This window comes from Helicoverpa armigera, chromosome 13 (assembly GCF_030705265.1).
Source record: "Helicoverpa armigera isolate CAAS_96S chromosome 13, ASM3070526v1, whole genome shotgun sequence".
Taxonomy (NCBI): Eukaryota; Metazoa; Arthropoda; class Insecta; order Lepidoptera; family Noctuidae; genus Helicoverpa; species Helicoverpa armigera.
In genome coordinates, this window is record NC_087132.1 from 6,636,936 (window position 1) to 6,663,415 (window position 26,480).

At 36.7% G+C, this 26,480-nt stretch overlaps 3 protein-coding genes across 4 annotated transcripts; 2 read left to right on the forward strand and 1 right to left on the reverse strand.

Moving 5' to 3' along the window:
• Nucleotides 1-948: 948 nt before the first annotated feature.
• On the forward strand, nt 949-8,956 carry LOC110370678 (xanthine dehydrogenase). Its single transcript, XM_021326573.3, has 8 exons — nt 949-1,181; nt 3,736-3,890; nt 4,298-6,482; nt 6,572-6,880; nt 6,968-7,305; nt 7,421-8,225; nt 8,312-8,479; nt 8,648-8,956. Exons 1-8 carry the CDS (start codon nt 1,107-1,109, stop codon nt 8,696-8,698), a joined length of 4,086 nt encoding a protein of 1,361 aa, XP_021182248.3. The 5' UTR covers nt 949-1,106; the 3' UTR covers nt 8,699-8,956.
• Nucleotides 8,957-9,030: 74 nt separating this feature from the next.
• On the reverse strand, nt 9,031-18,771 carry Tango1 (Transport and Golgi organization 1). 2 transcript variants are annotated; one of them, XM_064037644.1, is made up of 14 exons: nt 18,569-18,771; nt 17,590-18,495; nt 16,564-17,151; nt 15,715-15,914; nt 15,129-15,420; nt 14,523-14,719; nt 14,068-14,199; nt 13,536-13,684; nt 13,245-13,346; nt 12,761-12,972; nt 11,849-11,987; nt 11,306-11,482; nt 10,825-10,952; nt 9,031-10,487 (listed from the first exon to the last, which is right to left on the reverse strand). In XM_064037644.1, exons 1-14 carry the CDS (start codon nt 18,663-18,665, stop codon nt 10,444-10,446), a joined length of 3,363 nt encoding a protein of 1,120 aa, XP_063893714.1. In that variant the 5' UTR covers nt 18,666-18,771; the 3' UTR covers nt 9,031-10,443. The 2 variants fall into 2 exon arrangements, with proteins under 2 accessions (XP_063893714.1, XP_063893713.1); XM_064037643.1 differs by having other exon boundaries at nt 16,564-18,495.
• Nucleotides 18,772-19,539: 768 nt separating this feature from the next.
• Nucleotides 19,540-25,044, forward strand: LOC110370751 (uncharacterized). The gene is made up of 7 exons (XM_021326680.3): nt 19,540-19,666; nt 19,945-21,396; nt 21,643-21,796; nt 21,889-22,150; nt 22,612-22,735; nt 23,045-23,205; nt 23,971-25,044. Exons 1-7 carry the CDS (start codon nt 19,606-19,608, stop codon nt 24,190-24,192), a joined length of 2,436 nt encoding a protein of 811 aa, XP_021182355.2. The 5' UTR covers nt 19,540-19,605; the 3' UTR covers nt 24,193-25,044.
• Nucleotides 25,045-26,480: the final 1,436 nt, after the last annotated feature.

The following is a 26,480-nucleotide window of genomic DNA, read 5'->3' on the forward strand; positions in this document are numbered from 1 at the left end:
TCTTTACTCAAAGAACTGCCTGCTTTAGGGTAAAAAAAATATATGTTCCTGGGACAACAATGCTTCTAAAACATTGAAAGGAGCGTAGATTTTACGGTACAAGTTTTGGCATAGCTGGGTATTTCGTTTCACTGTCTTTTCGTAAACCAATACACGATAATTTAATGTTTTCTTTAGAATGTATTGAAACACATATTATATTTCCTATCACGATCATATTTCCTACAAAATAAACATTGCTTTATCAGCCTTAATGGTCTATTTGTTACCTACAAGTGCTAAAGGGATGGGTAGTCCCAAATTTGATACGTGATAGTTTGGAAAAAAGTAGAAATACCTGAAAGATGACTAATGCAGAGTTTACACGAAGCCAGTTATGCTGGCGCCAGTCCTGCGGAGGTCACTGGCTAGAAAATAGACGGGCACTCTATTTTCGCCAGTGCTTAAAAAACTGAGGCAAATTCCAAGCCAGCGATGGTTGCCAGTCTTATTGCCTGCCAGTGGCTTCTTATCATTCAGGCATTCTTAAATTTTCCTATTGTTCATTTTTTGTTGGAATTAGATGGACAGTTAGGTACGGTTACATAAATAAAAAGGGTTGATTATAAAAAGTTCAATACATAAAAACGTGTCGACCTACTCGTGTAGGAAGACATTAATTTTGCACTGATGTAATTCTAAATAAGGTAAATAAATGAAAACAACCTGATCTCGTAGTCAGTTTGTCTCATAAATATGTTGATTTGCCTATTTTTTATAGACCACCTGCCTCTTACAGGTTGATTTCGTTGTTTCTAACGAGTTATTAACGACCTCGATGTATCAAGTTCATTTCGTATGATTATGAATACAGAAAGATTTCACAAGTTGCTCTTTTTATAACTTCAATAATAAAGACTACGGAGATAACAAGTTGTTTATTACTGGTTGTCTGTCCATGTGGATGTACCGCGAGGCGGATAACAAGAGGCAGGCAGACGACCACGCGACCATACATCATACATCGTCACTCGCCAGTTGTGTTTCGAACCGCCATATAGTGAGACGTGTCCACATCTTACATACATTCACTATTGTTTAATCAAATAAATAGGATCCTCGCGACGATGGGTCTGTTGAATATAGAAGAGGAAAGCGGTGATATTTGTACGGAGTTGGTATTCTTTGTTAACGGGAAAAAGGTGAGTAACATTGAAGCATGTGACGAGATAATATCTAAATTAGTTTTAATGTTTGCGGAACAAAAGATCACTTATAAACGTTCTCTGATGAAGTGTAACATTTTTTACTTTAATATTTTCTTATTGATAGCACGAACATATTTTTTTTGGTAACGTCGTAATCATTACCACACAGTGTTTCATCGCAACTCTTATCGATAAGATATTCAGGGTAAATACATATGATAGATATACTTAGCCGTATCCATAATAACAACATTTATTGCATGACAATTTTGATCCAAACTGATCTTATCCGAGATAGTGATGAAAGTCCCTGTTTGTAATATTGCGTGGTTCTTTAGTCAGGGATTAACGCTGGTTGTTATAGTCCTACCCACTCAGAAACTGAACAGATTTACATGGAACAGGTTATTGAGGAAGATATAAACACATTTCTTTTGGAAATAAAAGATTTGGAACCTTGTAAGGTTTGCAATGGCGAACACAATTCGCTGCTAGTGGGTAAGCGGAAGATGGAGATTCTGCCAATTAACGACGGGTGGAATTACTTGATTATTTGTTACATCAAAGGCACAAGCCAGTTTTACGAGCTCACAGGTGTCAGCATATCTTATTTGACTGCATTCCTGATGTGAATACCGAAATGAATTCAGAGGTCAAGGTCTCTTTCGAAATTTTAATAAAGGCTCTACCCACAAATCGAAAAAATAACATTAAAATTACTACATGCAGTAATGTCAAGACAATTTGTATCTACTGTAACAATAATATAACAGAGCAGTCTTATTAGTAAAAAAATTGATTATCATAAAACTCTTCTGTTTTAATTATCTGCGCGTTTGAGTTTTCCTATATCTACCACGTGTTTCTTCATCAATTAAGATGAGACTATCATCAGGACAAGTGTTGTTTGTATTAGGATACAGTTATGATCAATTAATTAAATAGTTATTGTAGGCAATGTTAGTCATCACATGGTTACGTATAATATTACCTACTCTTAACCATAGGGTGACTACAGACATACCTACCTACCTACACTTAGTAACATTTCTATTTTTCTTAGGTATATAGAATTCTTGGGAATGATTATTTTTTTTGTGGGTAGGACTCGTACATAAGATTATTTATGGGTGCATGAAGGATTAACTCACGGTGCAACTGGATTCGCGAAAATAGCAGCTCCAGAATAAATCATCAGAATATATTAAATACGACGTACAAAATTGCGTCATGCTTTGAGACTTGTTATTAGCTCAGAATGTTTAAGGAGGGTCGTCGGCATGGCCCTGATAGTACTGACCTATTACGCCCTCCTGCTTCCAATCGTAATAATAACGATATGACCCGTATTCAGTAATTTATATTATTATATTGTTTGCTCGCTATAAAGGCATTCATTTATCATTTTTGATATGATGTACATATAGTTGCTGTGCAAATTCACAAGGAACTTACGATGACTTTGCAAAATCAGACCTGACTGAAGATTATTTCAGTAGCAGCAATCAATTGGGTAAAACCTGGGTCAATTTAATTGATTCGTAGATCTGAGTGTTCTATTAAGCTTGTTTCATGGCTGTAACAAAATAACTCTGCGTTTGAGAGTAAATAGTCCATAGACAGATATATCGACATTTATCGGTAAGCCGGTAGGCACATAGGAATATGAATAGCTACCTATATGAGGATCGTTTGTAATGATAAATAATAAAATGAATGTACCTATCTACTCTACAAACCTAGCTAAGAACATAACCATGGCTATTGGTTTATTTATAACATAAAGATCTTATGTTTATATTTTTAATTTCGCTGCCTTTGTGGAGTTCCAGTTCATTTCCTTTAATAATGAATACACATAATCAGTTTCAAGCCTAGAAAGCCTTAGCCTAGAAATATCCATATCCAATATAGCTATGCAAAATATGCATCGCACAAATTAATAAATACAATTGTACAGGAGCATCGCAGGTAAACATTCAACAGCAAATATCCAAGGATCTAGGCGTAATAACATTAACACAATCATGAAATATATTATTAAATTTTAATAGCCTCGATATAACTACCTATTAGCTATTTATTTGTGATTTGTAAAAACGTAATTACCTACAGACAGGCCTATAAAATATTGCATAAAGCGCAAAAACACGAGAAGTGAACAACCAGTTTTTGCCGAAACATCATGACAAATTACTTTGTGCCCATCCGATTTGTCACGACATTCCTTCACATTAGCTTTAATTTTCCTAAATACAATAACAGTTTCAATTTGAATTTGTTGATTTTATAACTTTTATGTGTAACGATCCAAATAAGAAAATATTTCCTGGGTTTTAAGAAGTACCCGCTTTAGTAACAGCTTTAGTCCACTGATTTTGTTCGGGACGGTGGTTTAAAGGTGATACAAAAGCTGGTACTTTTTTAAAACCATATTTTATAAAAAGGTGGGAAGTGTGTTCTTTGGGAAGTGTCATATCAGTAATAATGTATAGTATCGTAGTAGTGGTAGGTATCTATAGTAATCATGGAATATTCAACATTTCAGGTGGTTGAACCTAATCCTGATCCAGAATGGACACTTCTCTGGTATCTGAGGAAAAAGCTGCGCCTGACTGGCACCAAGCTGGGATGTGCAGAAGGAGGATGCGGCGCGTGCACTGTCATGATATCCAAATACAACCGTGTGGAGAAGAAAGTCAAGTATCCTTTTAAAAGAGTCAATTCAGCTGGTTCACTTTCCTAAAAGAGTGAGTGAGATTTTTACACCTTCGTAGGATCGTTTAGAACGCCATCGTGGATAGATTTATAGCTTTGCTAATTTGTAATAAAACGCAGATAAACGAAGATCGCTATTTGCGTAAGTTACAGTTTGTTTATTGATAATTTTAAAGTGACTTGTTGAGATAACAGTATCACTGACAAGTGATATTGTTGCTTGTAAAGTTTGAGATTTTTATGAAAGCAAAATACGTAATTAGATCATAAAATGTATTCGCACAATTTGCTTTAATTGATGAATTTGATGATCACTTAAGACATATAGCAACAAAACGTAGGTATAATTTCATTTTCAAACGACTTTCCATTTCCTTAACTCTATTACTCAGCCACCTGGCAGTGAACGCATGTCTAGCGCCTGTGTGCGCCATGCATGGCTTGGCAGTAACTACAGTTGAAGGCATTGGGTCAACCAAAACTAGATTACACCCAGTACAAGAACGCATAGCTAAGGCACACGGCTCACAATGCGGATTCTGCACGCCAGGCATTGTGATGTCTATGTACACTTTACTTAGAACCAACAGTACTATTTCATTTAGTGATATGGAAGTCGCTTTCCAAGGAAACCTTTGCAGATGTACAGGATACAGAGCTATTATAGAAGGATATAAAACCTTCATAGAAGATTGGGAGACACAACGCATTTCTAATAGGTCTACCAATGGCACAAAAAATGGTCAAAACAATGTATGTGCTATGGGGAAAGACTGTTGTAAAAACAAGACTGATAAAGGCGAGGATGCAAGCGAAACAGAATATATCTTTGATAGATCTTCATTTTTGCCATACGACAAAAGTCAAGAACCTATATTTCCACCAGAGTTGAAGCTGTCATCAATTTATGACGATCAATATTTGGTATTCAAAGGGCAAAAAGTTTCGTGGTACAGGCCAAAAGAATTAAACACAATTTTGAAATTGAAGAAAACTTACCCAGATGCGAAAATTGTTGTCGGAAATACTGAAGTTGGAGTGGAAGTTAAATTCAAGCACTGCGTTTATCCTACCATAATAACGCCGAACTCCATACCAGAATTAAATTCGATAACCGAAAATGAAAATGGGTTAACAATAGGAGCCGCTGCTACTCTAATGGATATAGAAAACAATATGAGGAAGTACATAAAAGAGTTACCCAAATATAAAACTCGATCTTTTGTAACTATTGTAGAAATGCTTAACTGGTTTGCCGGCAAACAAATAAGAAATGTTGCAGCTATAGGTGGAAATATAATGACTGGTAGTCCCATATCAGATTTGAATCCGATTTTAATGGCCCTAAAAGTGAAGCTTAATTTGGTGAGCGAAGATGGTGGACATCGGTCTGTATTGATGGATGAAACATTCTTCACGGGCTATAGAAAAAATGTTGTTAAGCCCAATGAAATTCTATTGTCTATAGAGATTCCCTATTCGAATAAATACCAGTATGTTACAGCATTTAAGCAAGCCAAGAGAAGAGAAGACGATATCTCAATTGTCACCGCAGCAATCAACGTCGAATTCGAAGATAACAGTAACGTTATAAAGTACCTTAACGTGGCTTTCGGTGGTATGGCTCCTGTAACTAAACTGGGCACAAAAACAAGTGAAGCTTTAAAAGGAGAAAAATGGAATGAAGCTATGTTGGATAAAGCTTTTTCATCATTGATCGAAGAATTTCCATTAAGTCCTTCTGCTCCTGGAGGAAATATACAATTTAGAAGAACTTTAACAATGAGTTTGTTCCTCAAGGCTTACTTGGCAATTGCTAAGCAAATGACCAAAGATTACATACATGAAGATCTTATTATACCATATCACAGCAGTGGTGCTGACCAATTTCATAGTGATATTCCAAAAAGCGCTCAATACTTTGATTTAGTTGGAGAGGAACAGATTAAAAGTGATGCTGTTGGAAGGCCACTGACACATATGTCAGCATTTAAACAGACGACCGGAGAAGCAATATACTGTGATGATATTCCTACTGCAGAAGGTGAGCTCTATTTAGCATTTGTTCTCAGCACAAGAGCTCACGCCAAACTGCTTTCAGTTAATGCTGAGAAAGCTTTGAAAAAACCAGGAGTCGTTGCATTCTTTTCTGCTAAGGACTTAACTACCGAACAAAATGCTATCGGTCCTATTTTCCACGATGAGGAATTATTTGTAAGTGAGAAAGTTACAAGTCAGGGCCAGACTATTGGTGTTATCGTAGCACAAGATCAAGCAACAGCACAAGAGGCAGCTAGAATGGTAGAAATTCAATATGAAGATATTCACCCTATTATTGTAACAATAGAAGATGCTATTGAAAAGAATTCATTTTACCCACAATTTCCTAAAACGATCAGGAGAGGAGACGTACAAAGCGCCTTTGAAGACAAGAACCATATTATAATAGAAGGTCAATGTCGAATGGGCGGTCAGGAACACTTTTATTTGGAAACTCATGCCGCTTTTGCTATTCCAAGGAAAGAAGATGATGAATTAGAAATATTTTGTTCCAGTCAACATCCTTCAGAAATAGCGGTAAATATTTCTAATTTTCTATGTTATAATCTAAACTTAATTACTAACAAAATATTTTAAGATATTTCATGAGTAACTTTCCATTTCAGAAATTAGTGAGCCACATATTGCACGTCCCCATGAACCGAATTGTAGCTCGTGTAAAACGTATGGGTGGCGGATTTGGTGGCAAAGAGTCTCGTGGTATGCTAGTGGCATTACCTGTTGCATTCGCAGCTCACAAACTTCAGAAGCCAGTCCGATGCATGCTCGATCGAGATGAAGACATGATGATGACTGGCACCAGACATCCATTCTTGATCAAATATAAGGTGGCTGTAACTCCAGAAGGCAAATTAATGGCTGCACAAGTTAATATTTACAACAATGGAGGATATTCTATAGATTTATCAGGCCCTGTGAGTATAAGAAAGCTTATTATTGTTACTCTTGTTTTCATTACAAAATTATAGACATGAAATTAATCAAAAATTACGTTTTTTCAGGTGGTTGAAAGGGCTATGTTCCACTATGAAAATGCTTATTTCATTCCGAACGCTGAGGTAACCGGACATGTATGTAAGACCAATTTGCCATCAAACACTGCTTTCCGAGGATTCGGTGGCCCACAGGGTATGTTCGGTGCCGAGAGTATAATTGAGGATATTGCATTTAAACTTGGCAAGAGCTCTGACGAAATCCGTAGACTTAACTTGTACCAAGAAAACTCAATAACCCACTACCATCAAGTTTTGGAGAGTTGTACTCTGCAAAGATGTTGGGACGAATGCGTAGAAAAAAGTAAATTGGCCGAAAGGAGACTGCAAATCGAAAAGTTTAACAAGTAAGTTTGTATTCCATTTCCAAGTTATTATACGAAAAATATTTAAAATTAGGTCGTGTCTTATTTATTTGTAATTCTAAGTTGTGCTTTAATTACATTTCCTCTTGATTTCCAGGGAGCACAGATGGAGAAAGCGTGGTATTGCCATTATTCCAACGAAGTTTGGTATTGCATTCACGGAAAAGCTACTCAACCAGGCTGGAGCATTAGTCCTAATATATGTAGATGGATCAGTTCTCCTGTCTCATGGTGGAACTGAAATGGGTCAAGGTCTTCATACTAAGATGATCCAGGTTGCTTCTCGAGCACTAGGTATCGATGTGTCTAAGATTCATATTAGTGAAACTTCAACGGACAAAGTGCCCAATACTTCAGCTACAGCTGCCAGTGCTGGATCGGATTTGAACGGCATGGCTGTCCTGCAAGCGTGTGAGACTCTTGCAAAGAGGCTGCAACCATTCAAAGAGAAGAATCCCAATGGCAAATGGGAAGACTGGGTGCTATCAGCTTGGATCGACAGAGTTAGTTTGTCCGCTTCAGGCTTCTACGCAACTCCTGGCATTGGTTACAACATCAATGAAAATTCAGGAACACCCTTCAATTACTTCACATACGGAGCTGCATGTACAGAAGTTGAGATTGACTGTCTCAGTGGTGACCACAAAGTTATAAGAAGTGATATTGTAATGGATTTGGGCGAGAGTTTGAACCCAGCAATAGACATTGGTCAAATTGAGGGTGGCTTCATACAAGGCTACGGTTTGTTCACATTGGAAGAGCTGATCTACTCTCCAAATGGTACTCTGTTTTCAAGAGGGCCTGGTGCTTACAAAATCCCTGGCTTTGGCGACATTCCACAGGAATTCAATGTATCCCTGCTCAAAGGAGCACCAAATCCGAGAGCTGTATATTCTTCAAAGGTGAGCAACAGATTCTGCTATATTTATCCAATTTAAATTAACGCCTTTTAAAGATCATAATTAATTCAATCCGTGGTTACTTTCAGGCTGTGGGTGAACCGCCACTATTTTTGGCGGCGTCCGCATTCTTTGCGATAAAAGAGGCAATACGAGCGGCGCGGGCCGATGCTGGCGTATCTTTAGACTTCCAGTTGGAGTCGCCTGCGACTTCTGCTCGTATTCGTATGGCGTGCGAGGATCATATTACTAAGAAGGTAAATAATTTATTAAGCATAGAACAGACAAAATTGTTATCATTTGGATAGACTACGAGACTATTTTTGTCTAAGATTTTTTTTGACGTGTAATCATTTTAGAGTTAATTTAATAACTTCTTCACCCCCTTTATGACCACGTATTTAACTCATGGATTTTTGTTTCAGTTGGACCAACCAAAAGCCGGCACCTTCGTGCCATGGAATGTCGTCCCGTAATTCATCGTTTTAAAAAAATCTACACAAGCCAAAACAGAGGTTGTGAAATAGTTGTCTATCTCGTCTAAATGTTATTTAATGTACTTTTAATTTATACTTTAAAATAAAACAGGCTAAAGGCAATGTCTGTTTAGCATTCTTGTCTTAAATATAAATTCTTTATTTTTTATAAAATATATTTATTTTGTTATGTAATGTAACAAAATATTTTTGTAAAAAATGTTCAGTTGTGCAAACAATATACGTTATTATTTTTTATTTTGAATGTATTTTATTTATCTAATCTCTATTACGTACACGCAGAGATGTAGGGTTTGACAATACAAAAGCTGTTTCATGATAAAATTATTTATTTTAAAATCGTATCTAATAATTATAATACAATTAACTGACTAATAAAACAACATGTTCAATAAATTAAAGATTGCAATTCTTATGACGGATCACTATTGTTATTACAATACTATTTTATTGCTATTTTATTAGGTGGCAACTATTATTAGTTAACAGTGAAAGGCATACAATGTGAACTGTAAGTACATTCGAATTCGGTAAGAAATAAAAATAACGATATAATTTTAACGTTAGGAACACACAATTTTTAGTGACAGAAATGATTGATTATTGAATGTGAAAGAAAATCAGGTACAAGAGAAAAGAACAGTTAAACACTTTGGTTCATGGAATTTTAAATGCATAACGAAATGGCATCCAAACAGATAAATTCGATAAAGATATTGTTGACTACTATAAAAAATAGCAGCACCAAAATTGGAAATACTGTAGAAAATAAACAGAATAGTATTTTGTAACATTATTTGGTGGTTCGAGTATTTTATTTACATTATATACCATGTGTGACTGCAGAACACTCCACATCCAGCTATGTATGGCTGAACAATGTATTATATTTTTTTCTGTCAGAAGCCCCGTTTACATAGAGAGAGTTTACCGCATGACTAGGCGTTAGAAATGCTTAGAATCGACACGCACGCTAGCGATTTTAAACTTTTATTATTTTCTAAAAAAAAAAAAAAACTCACTCTATGTAAATAATCGTAAAATTCAAGCTGGCAACACCAAAGACTTATGGAATTTAGGACACGAAGACTTATTTATGTACCGTACACAAGTATTATTTCCTAATCCAATATTTAAGCAGTCTTTCCAGGTATAATGTAGCTCAAATATTTATTATACGTAGAACCGTTTCACTGAGTGGCGCAAACAGAAAAATCTATTATGATAGAACGTGCACCTAACCCAGTCTCGATAATGTTTTTACCTAGTTTCTAATGTAAGGTATTACAGTGCAAATATACAGGAAAATACTCGAATGTTTTCAAATAGTTGCTACATGTCAAAAACTTTTAATTAAGAACTGCAATTCCTATCAACGTGGACCTCTGAAATGTTAATTAAAAACTTTTTACTAGCCCCAAATATTTCATAAGGAGAGCTACACTGTGATCACAGACAATTTGGAATAAATTGCAATCTTTTCTGAGTCATTGTTTTCTCTTTCATTTCCATACATTGTTTTTGGAAAAATAAGGAATATAGAACCGAATAAAACCGAATGAAAACTACCCTTATGCTGTAGATTTTAACGCACGTCATAAGCTATAAAATGTTTATTTTCACAACTAATACATTCGTGAATCACCGTAACCAATTTGGCATCATCTCAACATATTCATAATGTAGATCTTGGTTATATAACCTATTGAGACCATGAGAGTGTTTCATTTATCCGATTCTGATGAACAACCCGAACCGGAGCTAGGCCCTGCGAACAAAAACAGGCAGATTATATTTGAATTGAGGTAAAATTTATGTAAATAAAATATATTTTACAAATTAAATTAAATAAACTCGTTGCAAATATTTATTTTAAATCGATTACCTGGGTTGTTCTGCTGTTATTAAAAAACAAAATAAAAATTATTTCCGGAAACTAAAATGACCTGCTGATGTTCGGATTACACAGAATTATCTTTTTTTGGGACAGGGAATTAAAAGTGTTTTCTTTTGTTTAAACTGGGTACTTAAAAGTAGACCATAGCCATAAAAGAACAAAACATACTTCTGACCAATGAGTAGAATATAAAAGGAGTATTATGTACCTGAATGTCTTGAGTATCGGCCTCGTCTCCGCGGCTGCCTCGTAGGGCTGTCTGAGTTGTATTCAGTTTCCGTGTCTAGAGGCGGCGCAGGCCCATTCCTAGATCGGGTGGCACGACTGTCGTCATACCTAACATGAAATGTCATCATGATCATTTGATTTATTTATTTTTACCTTAAAGAGATTTCTGACATGACTTTTGTATAAAAAAATATTATGTCAGCCTAAAATTTAAAATCCCAAAATAACATTAGGCCCTATCCTGTACTGGCGTTGACGCTTCGAGTTTCTAATGCCAAGCGGTAGGGTCAGAGGCTTTAGGTGGTATTATTTTTTGGTTCATTACAATCTATCAAAGTGTACCCGTTAGATTGGGCATGGCATGCGACGGAATGGACCTCGCAGCGATGGTGGCGAGCACCGACAGTGGTAGGATATCTACTCTAGTTCATATTTACATATCATATCTATTCATAGCTTACCTTTCCCTAGACCTCGATCGCCGCCGGGAGCGGGGCGAGTAGGGCGAGCGGCGGGATCGCGGCGAGTAGCGGCTGTCGGGCGAGTACCGCACTGTCTCGGGCGAGTAGCGGCTGTCGGGCGAGTAGCGACTCTCCGGCGAGTACCGGCTGTCGGGCGAGTAGCGCCTGTCACTGTATCTGTGGAAAGAAGATTATTGAAGTGTAGATGTCGCTATATAAGTAGGAGTTAAGTACAGACGAGAGCATTTCCACCTATCCGAATGTGTCAAATTTTACCAATCGAATATTAATCTTCCACTATTGTGATAAGGTTGAAAATATTTTGAAGAAATTTGACAGATTGAGTAAGTTCATGTGCCGTCTCTAATAGTTGTACAGGTCGACAAAGGAAAAAAATCCAAATTACGTAATTTATGCCAGGGACAATCAATCAAACCGAGAAATAAATAGATCACTTATACATATCAAAATAAAAATAATAACGTAGTACATTGTTTCAGAACAGTACAGTTACTTTCAAATTATAAGAGATTTATTTGTTACCTAGGTGGATGCGGTGAGGGCAGCCTGCCGAGCGGCGGCGGGCGCGGGAGCGGAGGCAGCAGCGGTGGTGGTAAGAACATCGGCGGCAGTGGCGGCGGTAATACCGCGTTCTCTACCGTATCCAACGGGGAAGACACTTCTGAAAATGAATTGACAGTGTTTATAACACAAAAATTGAAGGTATTATATTACACAGCGACTGAAGAGTTTATTTTAGGCTTTAAGTACCCCCCTATTGGATCAACACTTGTGATGGTTAAAGTTGCTGTCTTTGGATCGGTAAATTAATTTAGTTCAAAATTAAATCGCATTCATTACAATGTATGGAAGTTAAGATATTATTTGCTAGATCATTTTCATACTTCAAAGGCTGCAGCCTCTGGAAGCAGCTTATTCTATGACAATGTTATTCTATGATGATTCGGCCTTCAGCGAGGGGAATTTAAAGTGCAGCGCGGGGATGTAGTCTCTGGCCGTGTAGGCTTCACACTTAGGTAACCGTACGTGTTTTTACACTTGGCCGAAAGTAATGTATAATGGCGTCCACGGCCGATTACGGCCACGGCGGCTGTTCTCACTTAAGGAGATCAGCCAGCTGCGCAGGACATATTATAGTGCACGAGCATTTGCGCAGACACAGGTGCACTCCCTATTCCTTCACTCTCTGCGCCCGATGGGATGGCAATCCCACACGACCGGAAAGAGATCAGGCGCAAGACCGAAATTTACGTGCTCTCCGATGCACGGGTGAATCAATCACCAACTTCCAGACTACGGGCTGCTTTGTGAAGGTTTAAGAAAACCCACAAAGCGATTTCGGCCCGACCCGGGAATCGAACTCGAGACCTCAAGCACAGCAGCCGCGCTTGCGATCACTAGACCAAAGAGGCAGTCGTCAATGTATATACGTACTGTGATGCGGCGACACGGCGCCGTCGGCAGCAGTGAGCGCGGCGAGCTTGCGACGCAACGCCGCCGCGTCGTCCCGCGCCGCGTCGGCGTCACGCTTAGCCGCACGTGCTTCCAGCCACGCGGCATGTGCCCGCGCCTCGACCTCGCTGAGTGCGCTGCGTCGGGATGATTCCTGTTCTGCTAGTTCTAGTGTTAGCGCGTCGCATTTCTCTCTGTAATTGTAGGAAATATGTTGGATTATTTACTATGGAGAAAAAAGAAAATACCAACTATGGTTTTGGATTTGCAGTTTTAAGGAAACAACTTGAAAGATTAGTCTTTTTTTTTATTTCTTTTCATGGGATTTATATTTAGTTGCAAATAATTTAGTTAAAAATATATAAAACTCTGAAAATAAAGTAAGTACATAACATATTTTACAAAATAATAAGTTTTGTCTCCAAAAATATTAAATTAGCATAGTAAAAGACATTAATATACTCACTTATATCTCTGTACTTCTTGCTGTAGAAGTTCAATCTTTTCAACCGTGCTAGCTGACTCGCCTTGCTTGCTCAGCCATAACGATTCTTTGGCGCTAAGCTCTCTGTAAGCAATGAATAAAAAATTAATATGCAATAAGTACATTTAAAATTAAATAGGTATATCACAATTATTTAACTTTAGTGTTAGGTTTTTTACTAGACCAGTGTTTAATTTAAATGTAAATATTTGTAAATATGGTTTTTAAATAAATAACTTATATGAGAAAAAAAAAATATATAAGTGTACTTACTTGAGTAATTCCCCTTCCCTCTCTTGGAAATATTTGCCTAAGACCTCAAGCCTGGTGAGCGCTTCACTAGCACTCTGACTCATAGTGGCTAATGTCTCTTGTGAAGCCTTCAGTTCTTCGGAGAGACGGGTCCTTTCTTTGAGTTCAGTCTGTAAAGTATTATTATTAGAATTAAACAGCTAATCGATAAGTCACTTTTTTTATAAGAATAAAGAAACATGAAGGACAAAAATATGAAAATTACAATAGCTTTTTTATTCGTTTTTAAATCAGTGTACAATTCCAATTCAGCCTAGTCCAGTATAAAATATAGCCTATGTTCACCTGGGATAATGGACCTGGATAATTTTTCAAATTGGTCAACAAGTTTCGGAGCCTATTCATAACAAACAAACAAACAAATCTTTCCTCTTAATGATATTAGTGTAGATGAAAAAAATGAATTTATATTGAACAGGCACATTAGGAATAATAGGAATAGGAACTATTCTAGCAAAAATATACAAAATATACCATAATAATAGTATCTTACCTCATACTTGCTCTCAAATGAGGTTTTCTCTTGCAATGCTTTGGACAGTTTAGCTTTGATTTCAGTATGGTCTAGGAAAGATGTGACATCCACGTCTGCTGATGTTCCATTCTTCAATTCTTTTATAGCATCCTGAAAATACACATTGAATTGTAAAGGAATGTTAGTGATCCACAGAAATAAAAACCGGTCAAGCGCGAGTCTAGGACTCTCTTATTGTAGTAGTAGCAAAAATACACCACCAGTGATAACAGTCTTACTTTCACGGCTTTCTACAGTTATATTATACTTAAGGCTTTGGTATAAAATAGCTAATTTCTAACGACCTTTGCCAATATTTTGACTGTTACATAACTTGTATGGGGCTTATATAAAAATTATATATTTAATAAGCAAATTAACAGACTGATAGAATAGACTAATAGAGTTAAGAGACTTTGGTAAAGGTTACATACCTTTAGGGCTTCAACCTCATGTTTCTGTAATTCTATTGTGTTTTTAGATTCTGATAACTGCTGGTTGATTTCTTCGAATTGTTTCTTTTGTTTTTTGAATTCTTCTAATGTGGATTCAGCCGAGACATACTTGAGTTGGAAGTTGTCTCGCTCACGGCTTACGGATATTAATTCCTCTTCAAACGCTTGAATTTTACCTGGAATATATAAACAACATGGATTCAGCAAAACAAAAAAGTAAAAAACACGAATTATCCCTCATATTTAGATTTATTTTAAATGATATGGAGATGAGCAGATCAAATCTATTCTAATGTGCAATTGTACATTTGGAATTATTAAATTGTATGAGCTAATTAACTGGCAAGTAAATCTCCAATCTCAAAATAATCAGTATAGAATAATGTAGATAATTACAATTCAACCTTTGTTTCATATTGTCATGCTGACTTTTGTAAATGTAGAAACAAACCTTGACCTGTTTACTTGTAATGTTATTACAATTTTGGTGATGTGTAGTGTAATGAGTGACAGAGATTTGTCCAAGAATATAGATGCTATAGTTATAAAAAAAAAACATCTTCCATTTGGAACTGGTAAACTTACCATTCAATTCCACAATTTGCTCTTCAAAGTTAGCTCTCTCCGCCAAGAGCTCACTAAGAGTATTCTCCACTTCACTCAAGGTATTCTGCAACTCCCCGGCAGTATTCTCCGATACCCTGAGCAACTTCTCGTTATCATCTAAGGAATTCCGTAGTCTATCGTTTGTGGCCTTTAACTCATTGATTTCTTCCTTCAGAGATTGTACCATGTCGTCCATGCCGAATGAGCTGTCTTCTATGCCAGCTAACTTGCTTTTAGTAGTTGCAAGTTCCTCTTTGAGGATCTCACACTCCTGCAAAGTAATATGGAAGTTAGTTATATCATAGAAGCAATAATAAATAATATGAGTCATTATGGTCAAATTATCCAGAAAATTTAATTGAACAGCAACGGTCAAGGTTTGGTTAAATACCTGAATAATTACTAATATACTAATTTTATTAATAATATACTAATTTATTTTAATCAGTATTATTTTGGAGACTCCTAGTAACTCAACTGTCTTAAAAAAAGGTTCTCAATTTGCATGTATTGGCCTTAACGCTGAAAAATCTATTTATAATAAGACTTCAATGGCACAACTCACCTTAGTGGTGAAAAGTAAATCCCGTTGCAATGAATTGATAGTTCCTATAAGTCTTCCATCCTGTCTCCTATTGTCTATGTAGTAGTAACCCAGAGTGAACAGTAGGACTGAACTGGCCGTGGTCAGAAGGAATGTTAGCAGACGGTTACTGCCATCATGTGAAGTGCCATCGCAGTACTCATCACTGAAGCATGTTTCCCCTGAAATTGAGATTTTTATTGATAAACATTTATGATAACTGTGTACTCATGATGACTAGAGAATTTCTAATCAGTAGTTGAATTAATAAAAAAATGCATTTTTAATTCTTAACAATTAATTAACGTACTTGTGATTGCTAAGCATTTTGTATTAATAAGACAGATTTTATATCTGTTGGGCCAATGTCAAAATCTCAAAAACTTGATAGACAATTATGTAAATGTATGACAGTGAATAAATTATACACACATTTTTCCTTAGTGATATTACAGTTAAAGATAAACCTACTTCAGATTCCTGTTGTGCTCAATGACAGAAACTTGTATCTTTTAACATCCTACACTTACTATAACCACTATGATAAAACATTATCAGATCTAGATTACGTATAGGCAACTGTATGAGTAACCATTCACTGTTCGGAAGCATGTTCTGAAAACATTGATGTTATGTTAACAAATGAAATGTTTTGAAATGAAATCATTTCACTAGGTCTTTCTCTGTAATAATGATTTCATATTGTTTGTGATTATTCACACTCTGCTACACGTTGACATAACATTAAAATTGGCTTGCTATGTAGAAAGAATTGGAACATTGACTGAATAATTGAAACTAGACTAGGTATATTATCTAGAATTAACTTACCAACTGATGGAAATAACGCTTTGGACTCCTCACTAACCCCCATTACTGAATAATACATTGACATAAAATATTTCATGAAAGAGAATCCTTCATCGCCATCCGCTTTTTCAGTCTCATATGTTGGGTATTCTGTATTGTATAGAGGTTCTGGCGACTCAGTTGAGGATGGCCATATGTTGGCTACAGTTGAGTACATATTTGAAAAAAAGCCTTCAGTATTGTCATCTTGTACTGGAGCTTCAGTTGATGCACTGTTAATATCTTCTACAGGATCAGGCAAGGAAGAGATAATATCTTCCACACTTTCATAAGCATTCGCCTCAGTTGTAATGAATTCTGGTACTTCAGAGCTTTGGCTAGACTCCTCAGAATTGTATGGTGCAGGAGTGGTGGCAAACAAGTCCTGTTGGGGCACGTCTGGTGTTGGGATTTCTGTTGTAGGTGGAGCTTCTACACTCACTAATGGCGGAATCGTATCAGGGGTTGGCACAGTTGAAGGCACTTCAGAGAATGTGGCAGGTATCGTCTCTGTCGTTGTTGGTAGCTTTATTTCTGGATCTACAGGTAGTGGTGACTCAGTTGAAGGTTCTGGAACAGGATCAAGTGTTGTCAATGTTTCCATCGATGCAGGAATCATTTCAATTGTGTCTGCCACCGTAGAAGCAGTATTTTCATTAGATTCTTCACTTTGCACTTGGGGTTTGTTGTGAATATCTACGTTAATGTTGGAAAATATTGGTGGTAGAACTTGCTGTTGGATAGGGGCTAAGGGTTCATATATGGGAGGCACTACAGGGTCATTTGCAGGAGGTGCTATAGGTTCATATGCTGGAGGTACTACAGGCTCATTTACATCAAGCACTACAGGTTCATTTACAGCAGGTACAACTGGTTCACTATTAGGATTTATGATAGGTTCAGTTGAAGCGCTAGTGGGTGATTCAGTAGTCAAGCTCTCAGGTTCTTTTGTTTGACTTTCTACAGGTTCCTCACTTGGGAGTGCAACATTGTCATTTAAAGAATTACCATTAGGCATAACATTTGTCTCAGCTGAAGAGTCTAGAGGCACTTGTACATTTTCCAAGTTATTATTCAGGGACGTATTTTGTTCTTTGCTGTCATTCTGATCAGGTTCAGTTAGTGTGTCTTGCAAGAAGTTTTGTTTCTCAGGCACTTCAATGATAGACTCACTGTTCAAAGAACCTTGACTGCCAGTAGCTAACAAGTTTGGTGATGGGACTGTTTCTGGTGGTATTTCTTTAGAATTTTCAGTTTGCAATTCAAACTGCTCACTGCTTGTATGTTCTTGAACAGACTCAGTTACAGTTTCCGGAGTAGACTCAACTTTTTCATTTAAATCGTTAGAAATATTAGATGCTTCAGTTTGTTCAGCTATTTCTGGTGAAGCAGTTGTAGTAGACTCATCATTTGGTGGTTCTGAATTTTCAATTGAATTTGACTCATTTTCAATACTGACATTTGCTTCGTTACTATCATTAGGAACATTATCATCTACATTTTCATTTGGTGTTTCTATTGCACTGTTCAGCGATGGTGTAAGATCCTCATTGGAGACAGTTTTCGGCGAATCAGTAGCAGAATCCTGCTGTTCGGCACTGACAGATGCTTCTGTGGTGTATATTGTTGTGCCTTCAAAAACTTCATGAGCTTGTTGAACCTTGGCAGGCTTAACTTCATCCTTTATCACAGACTCAAAAGCAACAACTTGTAGGTTCTTTCCTATAATCTTAGTTTCTCTTAAAAACTTGGTGGGAACGAGGCCAGCTATTCCATTGATGTCCACAAACCATAAGTCTTCATTGGTACCAGCTGATTTCATGTAAACGATAGCTTCACTGTTACCGCGAAAAGATATTAGGTCCGGATCAGCACTATTATAACCCAGCAAGGTTCTCGCTTTAGATATAGGTTCTGGAAGAGTAACAAATATGTTGTTAGAAAGTTATCTTCCGAAAACTGACGTTGTAATGTATTAGTGTCTTACCGTTGCATTCTTTGTTAACACAATATACTTTGTCAGGAGTCCTGCATTGTGACACTGAGATAAATAACGTAAATAAAATAAGTTTTAACACAATCATTTTCGCATTCTAATAATTCTATATTAATATTTCTTAAAAAATTCGCTAGACGTGAGGCCACATCATCTGTCAAGTCGATCGTTCGGTCGTTCTGTGTTACGCAGTATTGGAATACACAAAAATCTGATACATTGTGTTTTATGCCAACAAAAAATATTTTATTATTTTTTTTCTTTTATAGTATTTTTGCATCTTACATACGCTGTACTTTCCAAAAAATTAAAAGTGTATAAATAATAACTACATGACTGAGATAAAATGTGAAACGGAACGTACAGTTTTCGGAATGTAGACGATTTGCAAACGCAAAGAGAATAGAATAAAAAAAAGCACTCTCTAAGCCTCCATGTAAGAATATAATTTGTACTTTTTTATTGATAAATAAATACAATTTATTGCGCCTAATAAATGAAACTTGTCGGCTCGATAGGATATGTGTTCTACCAAGCGGATTTCCCGACTGTTGTTTCATTATATTACTTAAACCTGTTTTATAATCTTTAGTTGTGTTTTGTGTCACTGACCTCTATATTTACCACTGGACAGGCTGTTGTCAACGTGCTTTTGTGCCCGTTTGATAATCGCCATTTTGGCGCTGTTAGACGTAGCGAGTGTTCGTGGTACTAAAATTATTTTACAGTGAACCAATGAACAAACACGTCTCTCACAGCCATTTGAAATTATACGTCAAAATTAGTTCTGTGGACACTCGCTTAGACGATATTGGCGCTTCAAATGGGCACAAAAAAATTGCTGTCAAACGTACGGAACAGCCGGTCCAGTGTGTAAATATAGAGGTCAGTGGTTTTGTGTGGAGTTAAATAAGGACAGACAAGGTCTCTGCCTCTTTGGTACTAATGATATAATTGCTTTTAGAAAAATAAAATAAACATAATGGTTTAACGTCAAAAAATATTTCCGTTAATTCAATATTTGCAAAATGGATATGGAAGCTCCCGTCTCCCTTATAGATTTATCAAAACAATTACCATTTGAAATAGGTAAGTAAACATTTATGTGCCTCATAAACATCTCTGTCCATCTGCAACAAAATTTATTCCTATGGCCTTGAAGCTAATCAAGCTTGTGGAAAGGTGAGCTGATTATTTAAAATGAAAATAATATTATTCGTCGTTAAACTTATTAGTAGGTAGCAGGTAGGTACCTTTTTTTGTAAGAAAGTAGGTAGTAGTAAGGAAATATGATTACCAAGAGCACTATAATTGGTGACCGTTCCCTTGCTATTTTTATAACGATAGGCGATTGCTTTCCCTTTCAGACCAAGCTATCAAAAAGGAAATTTGTTTTGGGGAAACATTGATTATTAGCTGTGGGCATTATGAGGGAGACCTAGAAGGAGAGGAATCTGAATCAGAGTGGTCATGCGAAGACACTACCGAACCAACGGTGTCAGAGGAAGTGAAGGAGGATACTGCGTTTGAAGTAAAAGATTATGTTCCAGAGGAATCTCAAGAAGCAGAGGAGGAAGAAGATGATGACGAATTTCATTTTTACTTTTTCCCTGATTGTAGTAAACCTCCTCCGCCGGTAAATAGTAAAACAAGTATAGTCGTGGTTGACGGAATGCCAAAAATAAATCAGGCAGCAAAAGCACTAATATATTGTACTTGCAAAAAAGATAAAACAGGCGAATGTCCATGTTATATGAAAGTGCCGTGCCAGTGTGGAGCCAAAAGTAAGGCTACATGTACCTGCGCAGAGTTAAAAGAAATATGCGTTTGTGCTCCAGGATACCCTGAAGTTACTTGTAAATGTAAAGGTAGCAACGTGTGTGTCTGTGATCCTGACGGGAAAATATTGCCAATATGCACTTGTGCCAAAGTAGAGAAACCGTGTATTTGCGATCCAGATAGGAGTCCTTGCCCTATCTGTAAATGTAAACGTAAGCCTAAGTTTACTAAGGAAGGAAAACCGAAATATGAAACAGTTGAAGAGGAAAGCTATGGGGCTGAAGGAGAAGCTAGCTTTGTCAGTAGTGAAGCTGGAGCTGTCAGAAAAACAGGTGAAACAGTAGGTGCGGAAGAACCTTGTGAATGCCAAAAGCCACCGCCGAAAGAATTGTGCTACTGCCTTAAAGGAAAAGATTGTATTTGCCTGGCCGAATGTATTTGTGGTATACAACGTACTTGTGTGTGCGAACCAGAAGAGTTCGAAGATATTCCCTGTAGAGCTGATGAAAACAAATCAATTTGCAGTTGTGATGCACCGAAAAAATGTACTTGCGCTGAGGAAAGTATTGGTGGTGTTTGCAAATGCTTTCCAGTAAAAATTTGTACTTGCAATAACCCAGAACATTGCAAGTGCTTCACTACCTGCGATTGTACAAATCCGTGCATTTGTGATACTTCTCCTGTAAAACTTGATGAATGCGTTTGTTTAAAAACACCCAAAAAGGGAATATCAGAGTTAATTTGCACTTGCAGATGCACTGAGCAATCAATGAAAAAAATTAAAAAAGTTCGCGCGGGTAAAGAAGGCTATCGTTGGTGCCACGAAATTGATCCTCGACATACATATTTCGATTACGCTTATGGAAAACATGATATGCCGGCAATTGAAGATAAAAAGTTGACAACAGAGAAGTTTATGATACAAGGCCTTCATGGTTCAGATGCCAAATCCGATGAGTGCCCTATTCATGGTGTGAAAGCTCCTCCGTTTGAAAAGAAACCAAGGAGACCTTCTTTGGATTGCTGTAGTGCTGTTGGTGGTAAATATCTACTAGCAATCATTAAATTGACACAAATGTAGGTTTGCAGAGTTGTTTTGCAAGGACAGTTTTAAGAGTACTTAGGTTAGATATGTCTCAATAATTTGAGTTCTCCGTAGAATCCTATTTTTCCCCCTTTCTCAAGTTACCTGTGATGATAGGTATGAGGTATGATGCGGACTTAAAAATTGACAAATTCATACGTTCTGCAGTCCTCACTACAATGCGAATAATATATTTTTTAAGGAATCAGTATATGTGTTGAAACTCTCGGCGAGGACAAAGATAAGCTCTTAGTTCAAATTGTCTCGTATTCGTCAAAGGAAGGTGCAAAAACAGGCTCGAAGCTTGTTAGTATTCTGGATTGTAACTTGCATACGATGGAGGAGAATAGACTCGAGTAAGTTATTTAAGATTGTTGTAGCAGGCTTTCGCTTAAAATATTAACAAGCCAATTTATTAGTAAAACAACATTTAATTTCATTATCTCAGACATATAACAAAGAAAGACTTGACTAAGGAGCGGCGCAGTTACACGGCTATCTGCGAGAGCGGTTACTATAACAAAGTAACTCGCATTTGCGGTGACAGGCATGTTGTAAAGCGGTTCTATCACTCTTTCGACAAGGCTCACAACTTCCTTCTAGAAGGGTCTAACATTGTGCTTCTACGCTACATCGCACTTCGACGGTTCAAAGGACAAATCAAAACTGATACTGTCATGATGGATGGCACTATTTGTGAGAGTATTTATGTAAGTAATGGTAAACACTTTTGTAGAAAGAAGAGCTTATGAACTTGCATCTGACTTTAAGAGAATCCTCAGTGATTTTTTTCTGAAACATTTGCACTCCCTAAAACTAAATTAGATCTTTAATCTATGGTTATTCTGCTAACAAAACGACAGAGCCAATTATACTTAGATCTTATCAGGATACTAGTAGGCGAATATAACTAATTCACGAACTAACTAGAGAGATATCATGTTAGTTTTAGCAATTTGGGTTGACTAATGAAAATTTCTTGTTGGACTAGTAATCTACCTGCATTATTAAACGATTTTACTAAATTGTTGATTTACGACTGTTGGGTTAGGTATTGGGTTAAATCGGAGATATCTATTGCTTTCCAATAAGGTCGGTAGGTAATTATTCACCGTATAGTTTTTTACGGATTCATATACGGAAATAATTTGCTAATAAATCATTTCTTTAGGTTTCTCAAGGTGTAAGTCAAGGGGTAGTGAATGGCACGCCGTTCTTTGTGGTCAAAGTTGAACGGCACATTATAGAACCTTCTGGATATGTGCATCAGACTCTGACTATACTTACTCTTAGAGGTAATTTTAATAATTATATTGTGTATGATGGATAGTTTCCGTATAGGAATTAAAAAGAAGAATATACTTAATTGTTTTATAGTTTATTGTCCCCGAACACTATGTGATACTGTGTGATAGGTAATCCTATCGTACATAATTAAGTTCCCCGAAACATGCTGAAGCAACCACAAGTTTGCGCAGCCTCATGTCCTAATGTAGGTAATCTAAGTCGATTAACAGTCGTGCTATAGCCATTTATCGAATGATAGACGTCTTTATGAAATCAGTCTTACAGAATAACTATGATTGTATTCATTTATATTTAAGGTTACACTGTTAGTCACGAGTGGGCGGACAATTGTTACATGTTGCATATAAATCCACTGCTGCGAGTGATCCCTGAAAGAGACGAGATTGAACAACATGAGCCATTGCGCGATGCTTGGCGCGATGATCTACAACTTATGTCCGATTTTCTGGACTACAAGGTATATTATTATAATAGTATTTCATTCTTTATGTTTTTATTCTAATTAAAGTCTGCTTTATAACCTCGTTGTCATGATAGTATGCAACAAAATCCTCTCGAGTAGCACAAATTTTGGGGTGTATGTTTGGTGTTTCCTGAAGATTACAAAGTTAAAGCAACATATAGAACGGGGTTGTGACAATAGATGTAGCTGCTCATTATTATCCTGCTGTGCTGCAGCTCGTCTAACTCGAAAGACAATTCTGTAAATACTTTATTCTTAGCAATAAGGTTTGAAGTAAGACGAACTTTTTGTTTTGACGACAACTCGCGGAGTTAAGTCCACTCAAGTGAATGCTACAGACGGTTTTTAAACTGTAATCCTTTAGCAACGGCTTGAAACATGTGGTCGCCACGAGGCTAATCCTGAAAAGTGTATTTTAAATGCTTACTGATGAAATTTTTGTCTTCAATAAACAATTGTTTTAAATTAAAACTCGTAACTGCTAAAATATAAAATGGTCGAATATGTAGAAGCATGAGGTTTGGTGTTCGGTTCGCCATATTAGTTTCGAGTGTGGATTAGTATTCTTTTATTGCAAAAATAGCTGCGAATCTCCGAATATACAAATAGGGTCCACATATTACTGCCCTCAGCCCTCGGGGAAATCAGGCACGATGTTGATCAAGTTATTATTTTGATGACGCTGTTTTACATATAAATTATTTTTAACACACAGATTATTAATATAATTGTGCAGAATTCGTCTAATTCTGTTTGCAGAACACCCGTGTATCGGAAGGAGGTCGTTACGTCACCGAGAGTGGGACCCTCACGGGCACTGTGCGCGATTACCTCCAAGCAATCCTCTTGCTACGTCCGCAAGACACCTTGCACTTCACCAGACATTACTTCGGCACAGTACTCTCAGCCCTCGACCTCCCGCACGACGAATTCTTCGACCCCGCTTCTAAACACGTCCGATATTACTTCTTCGAAGAATGATTTGCAGGCTTTAAAACAAGGAGAAGTAAACAAATGGAGGTCTTACTTGGAATCGCATGTCTGTGTACGATTTCTTCAAAAACAGCGCGTGGGGACAAATCTTCGGTCCATGTCCCGTCGTCGGCATAATGACAGAGGTGTGGTACAATCGAGAGACTATGTGAATATAATGCGTTCGGTAGTATTCGTTTGTTTACTGATCCATGCTTTTAAACTACAAATTATCTCGCTGAATACCATGTTTAGGATTATTTTACTTTATTTAAGTTTATAGATTTTTCTTTTCCTTCATTTTATTGTATCATCCTAAATCTTAATCATAGTTTATATACGAGTTTTCCTTTTGGTTTTTCTCATTTTAAAAATTGTTTATTTATCCAATATCTTGTTATTTTATTGTATATGACGGGTTAAGCCTTAGCTCTTGGAAGACAAATAAAGTAGGTAAGTAGCTAATACCGACTGATTTTCTTTATATTGAAGTTCGAAGACTTCGTGCGCATTGTTATTTTGGTCTAAAGTTGAAGCTTCTTATCAAAGCGTTGCAGCCATTCGGCATACGTTAATGTTACGTTGAACATTACCGGTATATCAGAAAACTCGAAACTTTAGCCGACGGCCAACGTCAAAACTTTACATGAAATTAATTAGCATTGTAGTTACCCATCATTAGTAGAATTACAGTTTGTTATGGATTTGACGGTAAAATTAAAAGTTGGAAATACTTATATACTGTTTTTATTTTATTTTTGTCTAGGTATGACCAATTGTGATGAAACGCTTGTTGCTAATTTTCTGTTATAGGTATCTTCCGTTTTTAGTTTGTAATAAAAAATTCTAAAGTTTAATAGAAGTTGTTTCTGATTGCAATATTATGTTGAAAAATATATATTTTTAGATAAAAGGTTGTTGTTTTTCAAGATAGCTCCTTTGAAATGTTTAAATACGTGTGATATTAAAGTACAAAATGTAATATATTGCGATCTGACAGACGTATTGTCCATCACTAAATATGAAAAGTACTATATTTCGAGCATTCATACCATGAATATGGTAAGATTTATGAGAAAACGTGTCTAATATTGCTCACTTAGGTATTCGTTGTAGTATATATTGTATGCATATATTCAGTAGAGGGATTTGCGTATGTCACGCGAGATCCCTCCAAACAAAATGACAAAACTGCGCCGGAGAAGGCCCTGGGACACGAAAAGAATTTTAATTTTTTGTTCCTTTTGCACAAAGGAATTTATTATTAAGTTCCCGCGTCATGGGCATACGATATCATGGGAAGGACAACCCCAATTCCGACGCACCTTTCTTTCAAAGAAAAATAAATAAATATGCAATACCATTTACGATCATTTTCTATGTTGCGGTTATCAAAGGTCAAGTAGGTATCTTTTAGCTAAAGATATTTGTTGCTATATCAGTTCTTTTGGGGCATTTGGTGACAAGTTTCACGAAAAGATACACTTCTTGATTTAAAGTATCCTATTTTATTGTGGAAAAAGTAAAAGGTACAAATATTTCCGAAGATGGAATTTTTAGGTCTCGATGTGTCTGACTGTGCTATATATTTTCTATGGAAGATTTCTGGGGTGTTTGTTTACAATATCACTATAAAGCTCCATCGACCTAAGTCGGCTAAGCGTTGGAAGTTTAAATTAACTTGTTAGGGACGGACGCGGACGGCTCGGTAGCTGGAAGGGCAATACAGTTTGCAAACAAGACTAGACGAGCCTCTTGCTTCCATTGCATACAAATTGCCAACCCTAAAATTACAATATGTGACCTGAATGTGAGAAGGTGTAATGTTACTGCTCAAATAGAACAATTTAATGGCATTTTTACGTTCTGCTTGTATTATAAGTAATACTTACAATTTTGTTTAGCACCTATGTTTGGAAACCATGTCTAGAATTAGAATATATCAGACTAAAAAGTTATCCAAGGTTTGGTAGTGAACAAGTTTCAGGGTTTTATGAAATAATTTATACAAAGTTACCTAATTTCAGTCTGAGACTTAGAAAGGATTGGCGTGGCCTTAAAACTATGGAAAGACTAAACTACGACTAAACTAAACTGGAAAGACCTGTAGGCGTAGGTATCTTCCCCTTACTCCCAAGCTAGGAGGTGGTCAATGTAACCCAAACCTTTCACATACAAATGTAATTGTAGTTCGGAATGCGTGGGGATGTTGCATAATTATAGCTATCTGAGTTAGCGAGTGGGACGTATCCGTCATAATCAGCTTAAAGTGTTTGTCTGTGGTGCGGTGAGTGTGG